The 14,061-nt window shown below is 43.9% G+C and overlaps 1 protein-coding gene across 1 annotated transcript in view; it reads left to right on the forward strand.

Moving 5' to 3' along the window:
• Positions 1-5,774: 5,774 nt before the first annotated feature.
• PKHD1 (PKHD1 ciliary IPT domain containing fibrocystin/polyductin) overlaps positions 5,775-14,061 on the forward strand; it is a 235,402-nt gene continuing 227,115 nt past the window's right edge. Inside the window, exons 1-6 of the mRNA XM_072926279.1 lie at positions 5,775-6,466; positions 7,047-7,153; positions 8,139-8,216; positions 9,864-10,008; positions 11,463-11,562; positions 13,664-13,721. Coding sequence (XP_072782380.1) covers positions 7,102-7,153; positions 8,139-8,216; positions 9,864-10,008; positions 11,463-11,562; positions 13,664-13,721 — 433 coding nt within the window. The 5' untranslated portion in view covers positions 5,775-6,466; positions 7,047-7,101. The remainder of the gene's footprint in view (positions 6,467-7,046; positions 7,154-8,138; positions 8,217-9,863; positions 10,009-11,462; positions 11,563-13,663; positions 13,722-14,061) is intronic.

The following is a 14,061-nucleotide window of genomic DNA, read 5'->3' on the forward strand; positions in this document are numbered from 1 at the left end:
GATGGATGGAGGGGATGGGGCAGTGGCAGCATTCACAGTGAAAACTCCTGGAAGGGAAGGAATTCCTTTTTTAAGTGAGAAGAAAGTGGGCATTTGCTACAGAGGTGGAAGGAGAGAAGCTGCAGGACGCAGCGGGGCTGGCATTTGCCTGAATCACTTCTCTGAGAACTGGGGAGCAGGCCAAGAACAAGTTTCCTAATGAAAGACTAATGATGGATGAAGCTCAGTAGGTGCTGGGTTGCAGTTTGATTCCGAAACCCAATCCTCCACCAGCTGTTTGCTTAAGCAAATGCCGAGGTTCACTCCACAGCAGCGCCTGCCGAGACTTCCCCGAGAGATTTCTTCTGTCCAAATGACAGAAGAATTGTTTTATCCTTCTCTCCAGGGTCCAGCCTGTGCAGGTTTCCTTTGGGGCTGCTGTCACCTACTTTGCAAAACCTGCAGCAGGCATCTTTTCCCACAGACACTCGGGATTGTGTCTCTTTGCTCCTGTTTAAACTGAAAGCTGCTTTAGGGTTGGATACTCCCTGGTACTCCGTGGCTCCAGAGAGCCCAGAACAACAGAGCTGGAGCCTTTTTTGGGTGCCAAAAAGCCCTGTAACACAGAGACTGGGGGAGTGATGGTCCATCACATCAATGGGAAGTGTGGATGCGTCTGTGAGCAGCCCAGCAGAGGAAAATCCCTGGGAAGAACCTCAACACCAGGATGTTTTTCACAGTGCTTTATTTGAAGTTGCTTTTTTTCTCCTTTGTGACTGTGATTTTGCCTTAGGAGGATTTCTGTACCTGTCAGGTGCTGGAGGTGTTTATTCTGGAGAAAAGGTGGCTCAGGGGAACCTTTTTGCTCTCTACACCTGAAGTGAGGGTGTAGCCAGTTTGGGTTTGGTCTTCTGCCATGTATCAAGTGATAGGACAAGGAGAAGTGATCTTAACTGGTGCCAGGTTGGATATCAGGGAAAATTTCTTCACTGAAAGAGTGGTTGCCAGGGAACTGGTGGAGTTACCATCCCTGGAAGTGTTAAAAAAATAAAAGAGAAGATGTGGCACTTTGTGACATGGCTGAGTGGGCACAGGAATATTTGATCAAAGGTTGGACTTGATGATCTTGGATGTCTTTTCCAATCTTGGTAATTCTATGATGGGTCTGGGAGCCAGCCTTGACCTTGGCTTTCCCTGGCAATCACATGTGCTCTGCAGACCCCAGGGGAGCAGGGGAGCATCCTCTACGTGGTTGGGAGAAGAGCAAAGCTGCACAGACAAATCCCCTGCAAGATGCTGATTTCTCCTGGTCCAGTTGCCTTGTGCATCCCCAGGCTCCAGCATCTGCCAGGGCAGGGGGCTGGGGGGACCCCACATCCCCTCTGTGACCCACGGGAAGTGTGAGCACAAACACACCCAACCTTGAAACCAAAGAAGCCTCAAACCTGTCATTAAAGCAGCTGCACCGGCAATAAATTTAGAATTTAAAGTTCAGTGCCTGTTTAAAATGCAGCAAGAGTAGCAATGGGAGAAAGCTCAACAGAGTGTTATCCTGCTGAAAAGTGACCCTGCAAAGATGTGGAAGCCTCCTGGAAGCACCAGCATTTTTTCTCTCAAAGGAAAGAGTTGAATCCCTTAAAAATTGGGTAGAAAAATGAGCCAGGCAAGTCAGGCAGTTCATTTACAGGCCGCAAATGTAAGTATAAGTAATGATAATAAAAGGTTTTAAAATCTTAAAAAAAACCCTAATAATGTGAATATTAAGATTTCCAAGGAAGAAAATGCTTTTCTTTTCCTTTGTAAAGGAACAGTTAAAAAGGGAGAAGATGCCTGAATACTGTTCCTACCAGGAGATATTGTCAATTCCCCATCCCTGGAAGTGTTCAAGGTCAGGCTGGATAGGGCTTGGAGCAACCTGGGATTGTGGAAGGTGTCCCTGCTCATGGTAGAGGGCTGGATCTAGGTTATTTTTAGGATCCCTTTCAACCCAAATTATTCTGTGATTCTAGGATTCTTGTCCAGGGGCTCTTTCTTCTGATTTGGGAATGATCATGAACAAGCTGTATTGGCTTTCCAGTACTCAGATCCCTGCTTAGCATCACTGCCCTGCCTCAGCTCACCTCCCCAGGGACAGTAGCCTCACCCAGCTGGATTCTGAGGGCCAGCAGGAGGAAGACTGGGATTCAAAGGGAAATTTGATCAGAGAAGGTTTTCTAAATCCCCTAGGTTCCTTTGGAAATCCCAGCTCAGCACCCTGCTTGCTGGTGTCTAACGAGCCTCTCAAAGAAAAAAGACATCAAACCCCAGGATTTATTATTAATCATCCCAGCTTCTTAACACCTTCTCTGTGACCTTGGTTGCTAGGAAGATGGTGTCAATACAGGAAAAGTGAAGTATTAATAGAAAGAAAGAGCAGCTGTAAGAACTCAGCACGGAGCAGCATGGCCAGTGGAATACTTCAAGGCTACTGGTAACCCAGCCTTGCAGGAGAGGGATTATAATTTCACACTGAAAAATGGTAGATTTAAATTAGATATGAGGAGGGAATTCTTTCCTTCAAGGATGGTAAGGCCCTGGCACAGGGTGCCCAGAGAAGCTGAGGCTGCCCCTGGATCCCTGGAAGTGTCCAGAGCCAGGCTGGGCAGGGTTTGGAGAAATCTGGGATAGTGGAAAGTGTCCCTGACCATGGCAAGTGGTAGAATGAGATGAGCTGTAGGGCCCCTTCCAACCTGGACCATTCCACGATCCTATGATAATGCCAAGCTGGAAAGCAGAGATCTCTTCCTATGTCTGGAAAGCAGGGATCATAGCCCTGTGTCTGGACACAGTCACTAAGTTCAAGCAGTTTCAGGCTGTTTTATTTACGTGTGTCCAGCATGGCACATCCTGCATTGGAGGGGAAACTGCTTGTCCAAAGATAAATCCAAGAGAAAGACAATGCTGCTGCCCACTAAGTGGCATCAGTGCCCTAGAAACCTTCTCTAGGGAGTGACATCCTGCCCAGCACAGGGGTCTGGAATCAATGAGCTTTTTGGTCCCTTCCAACCCAAACCATCTATGATTTTATGATTCCATCATTTTATGCTCCAAGAATGAGCTCCATTAGTCTGGTTTTCCCCTGGGATGAACTTTCCTCTCTTTACAGGGGTAGGTGCAGGAATTGCGCATTCCCACCTCATTTCCTGGTGCCAGGGCCTGATTTGGCAAGCAGGAGGCAGGGAAGGCTGCTGCCCTTGATGTGGGGTGGTGGATACAACAGCAGGGCTGGGAGGGAGGAGGGGATTGCAGACAAAATTGTTAAACCTCTCCTTATCCCACATGATCCTCCCCTCAGCTGTTCCCTGGGAGGTGCCATGTGGTGTCCAACAACTGCCACGGTCCTGTGGCGAGGTGGCCGCTGTCAGACGGAGGGGGAGCATGAGGGGACCCCTCATTTGGCTCCTGCAAGGCTCTTCCATCCCAGAAATGCTCCAAGTCCTTGGGAAATGGAGCCTTTCCATGCTGCTGCCTCTGAAAAAGGCCTCACGGGCAGTGTCATCCCTGTCCTACACACCAGGGACTTGGCAGTGAGGCTGTTTAGCCCAAATCACGCACTGGTGAGTGCAAGAGCTGGGAGTAGATCCCACATCTCCTTTTCCTGTGCTGCCTGCTTGAACCTGGGCTTTTCCTCCAGCACAGGGAACTAACACAAAACACTGAGCTGTGCCAGGCAGAGCAGTGGCAGTCTGGCCACTCGTGGGTTGTATTTCAATTGTCACACAGGTTTTTGACGGCTCCATGCTTCCATCTAGTGACAAAAAGCCACTGCTCATCCCTTCTGCTTGGCTCTGCCTCCTTTCTGCTTCACTGCAGGAATCACTCAAATTCTGGATGCTGAGTCTGTCCATAGGGATATTTCAATTTATTTACTCAAAATCTAAACCCCTAAATGAGTAACTCCAAACAAACAAAACCAGGGGTGAAGTTTTTGAGCAGAATTGTCCTTTGGCAGGAAAAAAGTGGCTTGCACATATATATATACGTGCACTTGTTCATCAAAATGTGCTGATTTTCTCTTTAGTGGATAATGTCCCTAAAAACAGGCATCAGTCCGTGGTGACAAAGTATTTCTTGTAGCAAAGGCTCCTGTGTGACTCTGCCGTTCCTCTCCTGATCTGAATTCTAGGCCTGGGCTTCTGGTTAGTAGTGACAGGGTTTTTCATAGATTTATGGAATCATAGAAAGGTTTGTTTTAGAAGGAACCTTAAAGCTCATCCAGTTCCACCCCCCTGCCATGGGCAGGGACACCTTCCACTATCCCAGGGTGCTCCAAGCCCTGTCCAACCTGGTCTGGAACATTTCCAGGGATCCAGGGGCAGACACAGCTTCTCTGGGAGCCTGTGCCAGAGCCTCACCAACCTCACAGACAAATCTTCTTCCCAATATCCCACCTAACCCTGCCCTCTGGCAGTGGGAATCTTTCCCTCTTGTCCCTCCAGGCTCTTGTAAATTGCTTCTGTCCATCTTTCTTGTAGGCTCCCCACAGATACAGGGTGGGTGCAATTAGGTCACTCCCAAACCTTCTCTTTTCAAGCGAAATACTCCCAATTATCTCAGCCTTTTCTTGCAGGAGAGCTGCTCCATCCTTTCAATCATCTTGGTGGCCTTCTCTGGACTTGCCCTTTCCCTCTTTCCTTTCACGTTCCAGCTCCTTCATGGGTAGGGCTCCCTGTGCATTGTTTTACTTAATCTGTGACTTTCTGCATAGAATAAACTCCTCAGCCCGGCCAAATCCTTCTGATCTGCAAACCTTGGACATTTGGTTGAGATTTCCTGGATAAAACATTTCCTTAGGACTGGATTACAAAGTGTTATGGGTACTAATAATGATCTTTTTTGCTGACTAGGTCATAGTTTGAGTGACAGAGTTTGAGTGACAGAGTTTGAATGTGTTGGGAGCAGCAATAAACCATAATGGCCCTGATCAGCCTCACCTGGGACCACCCTCCCCAGCCTGGCCGTGGTTCAAGAGCACGATTTAACCTCATCTGGAGCTCTGTGCCCCCTCCCTGAGCTGTGCTGTAGAAATACTGCTCTGTAATCCCTGCTCTGGTCCTGCCTTTTATCTGGATCATGGGTTTGTGTTGTAGCTGAGCACCCTGCCCTGTCTCCTCTTGTTTCTGAGGGGGTTTCCTGAAGGGACCTTGTGCCTGGTCCATCCCTTTATTTGGGGCTGTGAGTGGACCCTGTTACCAGCACCTCTTTCTGTCTGCTGGGTTCAAATTTTCATCTTGAACAACCTCTTCTTTAGCAATATTTTTTTTTGTTTGAGAATTCCCTCGAGTTTATTCTTCCTTCTGACCACATTTCCAGTGTAATTCTGCTAATAAGTAAACTGAGTGTAGATCACTGATGGGGTTAACTCACACGGGGTTCCTGTAATCATTGCTGTTTGTGGCTGAGACACTGGGGCTTGGCCTAAGAATAAACCAAGCACAACTGGTTCCACTGCTGGGCAGAGCTCCAGAGCTCCCCTGAGGGTTGATTGCCCATGACTTTGTGCCACTGGGTCTCTGAATTGAGGCTGAGCAAGCCTGTTCCACCTCCCCTTGGGGCTGAGGTGAGAGCATGAGCACATTCTGCTGCTGTTTGGTGTGTGGTAACTCATTAAACCTCAGTTGTGCTGGGAACTTCCTGCAAATTTCAATGGAAACTTCCATGAAGGTTTCCATACCAGGCAGGGGCTCAGCAGACCATTGAGGAACTCCATCAAAATCCATCTGGGCTTCAAAGAGAGGAGGGCAGAGGTGGGAGTAGAGATGCTTTTCAGTGTCTGAGGGAGGCTGGATGCGTCTTTCCAGGAGCCAAGGCTCTCCAGGGCGTGAATGAAAACACTGTGAAAGTCCACTGCCCTCTTTTCCACAGGCAAAAAGACCTGCAGGGTTAAAGCTACTTGAGAAGTGATAAGGGATCTAAACACTTTTTGGGCAGAATTCCCAGCAGATGCTGTTTGGAATACCATGGAAAAATTGAATTAATAATATGTAAGGGAACCTTGAAGTCCACTTGCTGTAAAAGTCTGTCCCAGATTGAATATCAACATATTAAGAAACAGTTTTTCCATCATGTTGTAGGAGGGGAAAAAAAAGAGGATAAAATTGATTAATTGTCCTCCTATTGGAGGACCTAACTATATACCAGTGGAAGAACAATCCCAGTTTATTTTTGTTATGGTTATTAAAGTCTTGGAACAAAACAGTTAATAGCAGCAAGTAGCTTAGGTTAATAATTAAGCACCCTCAGTGGACAGCTCTGAGCTGTCTGTGATGGGATTTGAGCCTTTTGGGAAGCTTGTCTGGTGGGTTTCAGCACTGGGCAGAGTGACTGACACAACCCCAGCCTGAAACCTGTGACAGAGCTGGTGCCAAAAGGATGGAGCTCTTGTGCTGGAATCAGAGCCCCTGCACTTCACTCATCAGAGGAATGGAGGAAAAACAAATTAAATAAGGTAAGTAAAGCCAGAAAGATTCCTGAAAAGAATAACAAAATCAAATCCAAATTATATTTTCTTCACCTGCATTGAAATGCAGCATTCACTTGCACCAGGGTGCTGGACTCTGCCCCATGCACTTTGCAGTGTGTTAAAAAGTGCAAGAAATACAAAGTGGTTTCAGTAGGTCTTGTGGTCCATAAGTTAGAAGCCAGGTTGGATGGGGCTTGGAGCAACCTGGTCTGATGGAAGGTGTCTGTGCCCATGGCAGGGGGTTGGAACTGGATCATTGTTGAACCAAAACCATTTTATGATTTAAAAATGTGGCTAAATTAATGCACCCATGCTTTTTCCATACCGAGGGTGAAGGCAGGAGAAGTTGACAGTCTGTCTTTAAATGTTAGAACAGTTCCTGACATGGCCTTTATAATGGAAATGTGTGATATTTCTGGCTATGACAGCAAGTTAGACCTGGTCTGCAAGTACTCAAATGTTTATATTCTTAAATTATTAGAAGAGTTCACAGCTATTGCTCCCACAGATTTGCAGTGAGAAGAAAGAATACAGATTTTTTTTTTTTTTTTTTTTTTTTTTTAAGTTACAGGGAAGGTCCTGGAATGAGACTCTTGTGAATTCCTCATCCAGTATTCAAGATGAACCTTTGGAGAAAATGCCTGCTGAGTGCTATGCTGATATTCTTGGCAGGTGGGTGATGGAGAGGTGTTACCTCCACCCAAATCTGCAAAATCCAGTGGGGAATGGACATAGACTGCCTGTGAGTAGTGGAGAGGAACCTCTAAAAGGTGTTGAAAACAATGGGATATTGACATTATCCACCCTATTATTTGTTTTCCATGGCATTATTTCCATAGCCATATAGGAGATTTCTGGATTAATTTTTAATTCTCTGTGTTCTACCTGATTTCATATCATAACTATTGTTTTTTGTTTACTTGATGTTAATTATATCCCTTTGCATGTTGATATTAAGGGTTCATGATACAAAAGTGTCCAATATTTGGCTTTGGCGATCAATACCGATGTTTGATCAGATTGCATCCAAATATAGCTAAGAAGTTGGAAATCTTCTAAAATGTTAATCAGGAAAGTGGGTATCACCATGAAATAACTTCTGGAAAATTCTGGTCAGTGGCTGCATGAAAAGAAGCCATATATTGGTTGATCTCTCAGCTTCAGAGAATGAGGGTACCCAAAATAAATCCTAAATTATCTAAGGGATCTGGTGCCTTTATGAAAGGCATGGCATAGCAGGTTATAGGTGATTAACAACATGAAGCAGCAGCTCTTTTCCAGGCCTGTCTCTCCTAAGGACTTCAGAAGGAAATAGCTGGACAGGATGTCTGGGAGGCAAAAAAAGATATATGAAGGAATAAAAATTAGGTTTATCATCTTTAATTCTTGAGGAGGCTCAGTCTGTAGCTTGGTTCACCACACCCTAAAGGCATCAACACCTTCCTGAGGGGAGCTGTAAATGGGGGAGAGTGGCGGGGGAAAAGGATGGGAAACATGATTAATTTGGAAGCTTGAGAAGGAGAAATGGGATGAAGGGTGGGATCACAGGAAGACAGCTCTCAGGTCACTGTGTCTCATCCTGAATAAGGTTTTTTAAGATATTTTTTAAGATATTTGCCTTTCCCTTCAGCCTGATGGAGCTGGTTTGTTTTCGCAGGGACAGCCTCAGGATCACTTGTCAAGCCCCAGGAGGGCAGCATTGCTGGAGGAACATGGATTACCATCACTCTGGATGGTGAGCTTTAAATCCTTGGAAGTGTGTGTTGAAAAAGAATCATAGAAAGGATTGAAAGAGATCTTTAAAATCATCTTGTTCCACCCCCGCCTGCCATGGGCAGGGACAACTTCCACTATCCCAGGTTGTTCCAAGCCCTGGTCTTGAACACATCCAAAGATGTAAAAATAATCAGCTTCCTTCTCAGGTTTCTGGTGGGAGTGACAAACCCTACCCCACAGAGCCATAGGCTATGGCACTCATAGCATGAAATCAGCTTGAAATGATGACTTTATAAGCTATTGCTGAAGGTTTATTTCTAAGCTACAGAAGTAAAAATGTTAACTTTATTTTTTCAGTTGTAGGGCTAGAAATTTCTTCCCTGCTCCTACCCTTTTATTGAAGAAAAGCTAAAAATCTGCCCTCTACATATGTCCTGTGATGCTGGAGCATTTTAGAACTCTTATGAAAAACATGAGATCTGAGTAAAAATTTCAGAAAGTTATATGTCATGTCCATTTTGGCCCCAAACCAAATGTACAAAGCTAGGTCTGATTTTCTACAGTGATGAATATTTATTCATTATGAGGAGAGTTGGTTTCTGAATCAGCTGTGCATGGTCATTATCTGGCACAGGCTGCCCAGTGCAGGGGTAGAGTCACCAGGGGGATTTAAAAAATGTGTTAAAATGCACTTGGGGATGTGGTTTTTACCCTTCCAATCCTCTCCCCCATGCCCCTGGGGGGAAAGTGAGTGAGTGGCTGTGTGGGGCTGAGTTGACAGCTGGGGTTAAACCACCACAACATGAAGTTACACAAACGTGGCTTTAAAAAGCCTGATCAAGGGTTCTAAGCATTTTTCCTAGAGAAGCTGGGTTGTACCTCCAAAAATGCTCCTTGTGTGGCTGGGAGTGATCCTGTCCTCACAGGGTTGTAGCTTACTTTTAGGTTAGGGGTGGTTTTGTGTGATGGAAATTTTTTTTTTTTTTTTTTTTTTAGTTTGTGTTTTTAAAGAAAGGCTTAGTAGTTTTTTGTTGGTTGGTTTTATGGTTGTTTATTGTAAGTTATTTAAAAGAGTGTTTTTTTGGGTTGTTGTGGTTTGTTTAGTAGCTTAGGTAAAGGTATATATCCTTTTAGGGTTTTTTTTTTCTTTCTTTTTGTTTGTTTTTTTCTTTCTCCCCACCCAGGGCTGTTGTTAGTTTTTATATGGTATATTCTGTGTTAAATGTTTATAGTTTTTTTAATGCTTATTATTTATATTAAATGGTGTTTTTTTTATTTTAAATTAATTTGTGAATGTGAACATTATTAAGAATATGGAGGTAAGGAAGAAGAAAGAGGGAGGATAGGATAGGTTTAAATTTTTTTTTATTTTAAAATTTTATGTATAAAACTAAAACCCCCCTGTATAGGATTTAAAACCCCTCTGTATAGCACTTAATTTTTTTTCTTTATTTTGTGACTACTTTTACTATAATATTTAAACTTTTGTGATTTTTTTTTTTTGTAAGGTTGGTAAATTATTTTATGGCTTAAATTTAAAATTACAGCTGCTTTTAGCTGCTTGTTAGGGTCTTAAATGCTTTTGACTTGGAATATCTAAAAATGTCTGAGGGACATTTTGAGTTCTGACATCACAGAGCTCTTCTGATTGACTTTTATTGCTTAGGCTCAACATCCCACCAGGTAGAATCTGTCTCTCCAGCCAGTCCACCCCAGCTGGAGGTGTCCCTGGTGCATCCAGACCTGCCCAGGCTGCCGTGTGATGTCTCTGCTCTGTATTTGGACTTGCCCAGGATAAGGTGCAGAACAAGGTATGATCCATAGTGGCACTGTGGGAGAGACCTTGCCCTTTGTCAAACAGGATCCTCATTTTCCTTCAGTGTCTGCACAGGAAGTTTGGGAGTTGAAAGAATTCCTGTGGTGTTGGAATCTGAAATGCAGGGAATTCTCACAACTTTGGGCCTATAAGCCAAAATTTAGAATTAAACACAGGATTTAATCTGAGACTTTGGAAAAGACCCCCCAAATTTAGGTATTAGAAATGAGAATGTGAATTTATAGTCTAAAACAGAGATACACTAAGTTAAAGTAGCATTCAGAGTTTTAGATAATTGTCCTGTAGGTTTGTGTGTTATAACATGATTGACTAAGAAAACTTAGTCTGTAGTATGAGTCTATAAGACAAAATATTTAAGGATTGGGTTGAAAGTATAAATATCCTTGTTGATAGTGTTTTATGGGGTTAATACATTTTTAAAAGTCTTGTTACTGGAGGTCTTGGGACCTTCTGAGCCATGTGGTGAAGTTGTGAGTTGAACTCACCTTTCTTGCTTATGTAGAACATAAGAAAAATAAATCACATTATTTAAAATAATTCAGAAATCCTATCTCTAACTCATTCAAAATTCCTTGACAAATCCTCATGCTGTGGCCTCGCTGAGCACCTCCTAACCAGGGCTGATTGATTTTTGTTTTAACTTCATGAAACACAAAGATACCTTGAGGCATGTGGGTCACAGTGAAGCTCCTTGGGCAGTCCAAACTCAGACCTTCAAAGGTTTGTACACATCTAGCTCTCAGATGCAAAACTCCCAAGGAAATCTTGGAGGAGACTCTACCATTTTTTTTGTGTCCTTGACCTGTCCAAGGCAACAGAGAAGGGTTATGAATAGAACAGGAAATAAATATGGTTCCAAGCACCAGGAGGGCAGTTTGAGCTGCCTGTTTTCTATCCTGCCATAGCTTTAACACAGGCTGTTGGACTGGAAGATTGGGGTGTCTGAAGAGGGACCTAATGGGACTCTTCCATGTTTTGCTGCTATGATTTGGCTGGGAGTTAATTCTGCTGTGAGCTGTGCTGGGAAACTGTGGATGCAGCATTAATTTATGGACCAGGATCAAGATGCCCTGCAGATCCAGACAGCCCTGGGTCATTCTATTACTAATGAATAACAATTATTTTCTGTGCATGCCTAATGAGAATGTTTATGTTTTGCATTAACAGCAATTTAGGTGGAATTCCAATGCAGCCCTGTCATCTTCTGCTCTTAACTGTGATATTTTTGCTGCATTTCTACATTTCTTTTTAATTGTTATTTTGAAGTTTGGCTTCATATGTGTGAAGTTTTGGCTGGCATGTAAAGTTTCTTTGCTCTATGGATGTCTCAGTGGACTTGCTGTGAATGGAGACTCTGTAAAGGACTTGGCATTTCCTAAACGCAATTTGTTTAAAAATATATAATATTACACATTTTCTTCCACTTAGGTCTTCACCACAGGAGGGTGTGTACTACGTGGAAGTGATCTTTAAAGGACATGTGATTAACAACCTGACTGAGGTGGAGAAAGAGAACTATTCTTTCAAGGTAATCACCAAGTGCAGAAGTGAGCATAAAGAATTCAAGGCATTGAAGGGAGTGAAGCTTCAACATTGTGTCACAGGAAATACATTGAAATTGATGGAATCATGGAGTGGTTTGGGCTGGAAGGGACCTCTAAGACCATTCAATTCCAGCCCTAAGCTAAAGAAAGATGAGGAGAGACTTTTTGCAAAGGCATGTTAGAGACAGAACCAGGGGGAATGGCTTCAAACTGAAAGTCAGTAGTTTTAGATTGGATGTTTGAAAAAAATCTCTTTAATGAGAGGCACTGGCACAGGTTGTCCAAAGTAGCTGTGGCTGCCCCATCCCTGGAAGTGTTCCAGCCCAGGTTGGACAGGGCTTGGAGAAACCTGGGACAGTGGAAGGTGTCCCTGCCTGTGGCAGGGGCATGGAATGAGAAGGTCTTTAGGGTCCCTTCCAACCCAAACCATTCCAGGATTCTGTGATCTCTTGCAGAGCAGAATCCTTAACCATGACTGTGTGCTTTGGGATGAGGCCTGGTGTTTTTGGAAGTCACATCCTACCTCTGTGCTAACTTTGAGCAAAAATACCCAGCATTTTCAGTAAATTGCACATTAAAGCTGGAGAGTCACTGGGTGGTTCAGCTAGCTTAGAGAGCTGATGAAAAATCACCAGGGGATGCTGTTAATGAGGCACATTCCAAGCTAAATAAACCACAATGTCTCTTTGTTATGGGGCTGGGCCCTGGGAGCTACACATATTAAAATTAATTTTGCCTCAGTGTTAGATTGGAAAAGCTGCTGCAGGCAGCGACAAGTCTGAGCAGCTCACAAGACTCGTGTCAGCCACTGGCCCCAGTTTCCTGCTGCTTTCGGCTTCTTTCTCCACATCTTCTCCAGCCTGGGCTATGGTTTGGTGTTGCCTTTGCTCTCCAGAAGAGGCCATTGCTGGTGGAAGTTTGTACCTGCTCATTAATTTTTAACACAACCAGGAGTAGGAGAGAAGGCAAAGGCTGAGCTCTGAAAGGGAATGGGATTCAAGGGAAGCTTAGGGAAAAAACTGATATATGCAATGGTATCTTTGAATTAATGCAACAAAATAATTTTTTTGTTATGTTTATTAGGCTGTGAGCAGCATCTGTAAGTGCCAGTGAGGACTTGAGGGGGATCATAAAGGAGGTGGGGAAGATGAGCATGTCCAAATAGGGTGGGGAAGGGTCTGGAGCACAGGTCTGATGAGGAGCAGCTCAGGGAGCTGGAGGGGCTCAGCCTGGAGAAAAGGAGGCTCAGGGAGGATCTTCGCACCCTCCACAACTCCTTGACAGGAGGATGCAGCCAGATGGGGGTTGGCCTCTTCTCCCAAGTTACAAGATACAGGATGACAAAATTGCCTCAAGTTGCATCAGGAGAGGTTTAGATTGGATGTCAGGGAAAATTTCTTCCCCAAAAGATTGTCAAACACCAGAGAAATGGTGAAGTCACCAGCCCTGGAGGGATTGAAAAGCCATGCAGATGTGGCATTTGGGGATGCGTTTTACTAGATTTAGCAGTGTTGGATTAATGTTTGGACTTGATGATTTTCAAGGTTTTTTTTCCTCAGAGGCAAAGGTGGTCCTTTTCACCAAAAGTCTCTGTTGTATTGCTGTAAGATGGGCCAAGACAAAGTCTTTGCTCCACTGCTTTGAGGTATCCAACAAACTTGCCAAAGAGTGGCTGAAGTATTTCACATCTATGATGATGGAATTGTTCTAAAGGATATACTATTGGGAAGAAAAATGGTGTCGCCATTCAAGATGAAATGCAAGTTTTAACTTCAGCTAAAGCATGATTTAGAAATTTGATAGTGTATGAAGCTGTGTCTTCTGACATTGGATCAAGCCAGGGTGGGCAATTTTGGCACAAAAGAAGATGTAAAAATATCACTAATCCAGACTCTGAATGGAGAGGGAGTAAGAAAGGAATAATTCTCCTTACTCCTTTCCTGGAGCAGGAATCTGCTTCAATGATCAGGTGTGGAGTGTGGGTCTCTGAAGTGCAGCTGCTGGCTGGTTGTGAGCAGTGCACTGTCAGGTGGGGTTGGACTGCTGCAGAAATAGCTGACATTTAGTGCCAATCTCTCTTTGCAGTTCTCAGCCGAGCAGACACCTGTGGTTTACCAAATTAATCCATCATCTGGCACCCCAGGTATGGGATCTTTCTTTAATCTCTAAAGCCATACAGACCTTTTGCTTATTGGGGTTTTAATCAGACTTTAAAGTTACGTGAGAAGTCATTCACTGATTTTGGTCTGAAAAATTAACTGCAATATGGGAGATTCTTTCCCCCTCTATTTCTATTATTTCTGGTTTTGCCAGTTTCTTTAGAGAAAATTGAAAGTTTGATCCTCAAAGCCAAGATTAATCAAAAGATTTTGGTCTCTCAAGAGTTCAGACATTCATATGGATGATTATATCACACAGATGAGACTAAGTCTAAAAAAATCTCTAATTTCCAATTGTTTTCAGGTGTAATTCAGCTCTAGCTT

The sequence above is a fragment of the Taeniopygia guttata genome, chromosome 3 (assembly GCF_048771995.1).
Source record: "Taeniopygia guttata chromosome 3, bTaeGut7.mat, whole genome shotgun sequence".
Lineage (NCBI taxonomy): Eukaryota > Metazoa > Chordata > Aves > Passeriformes > Estrildidae > Taeniopygia > Taeniopygia guttata.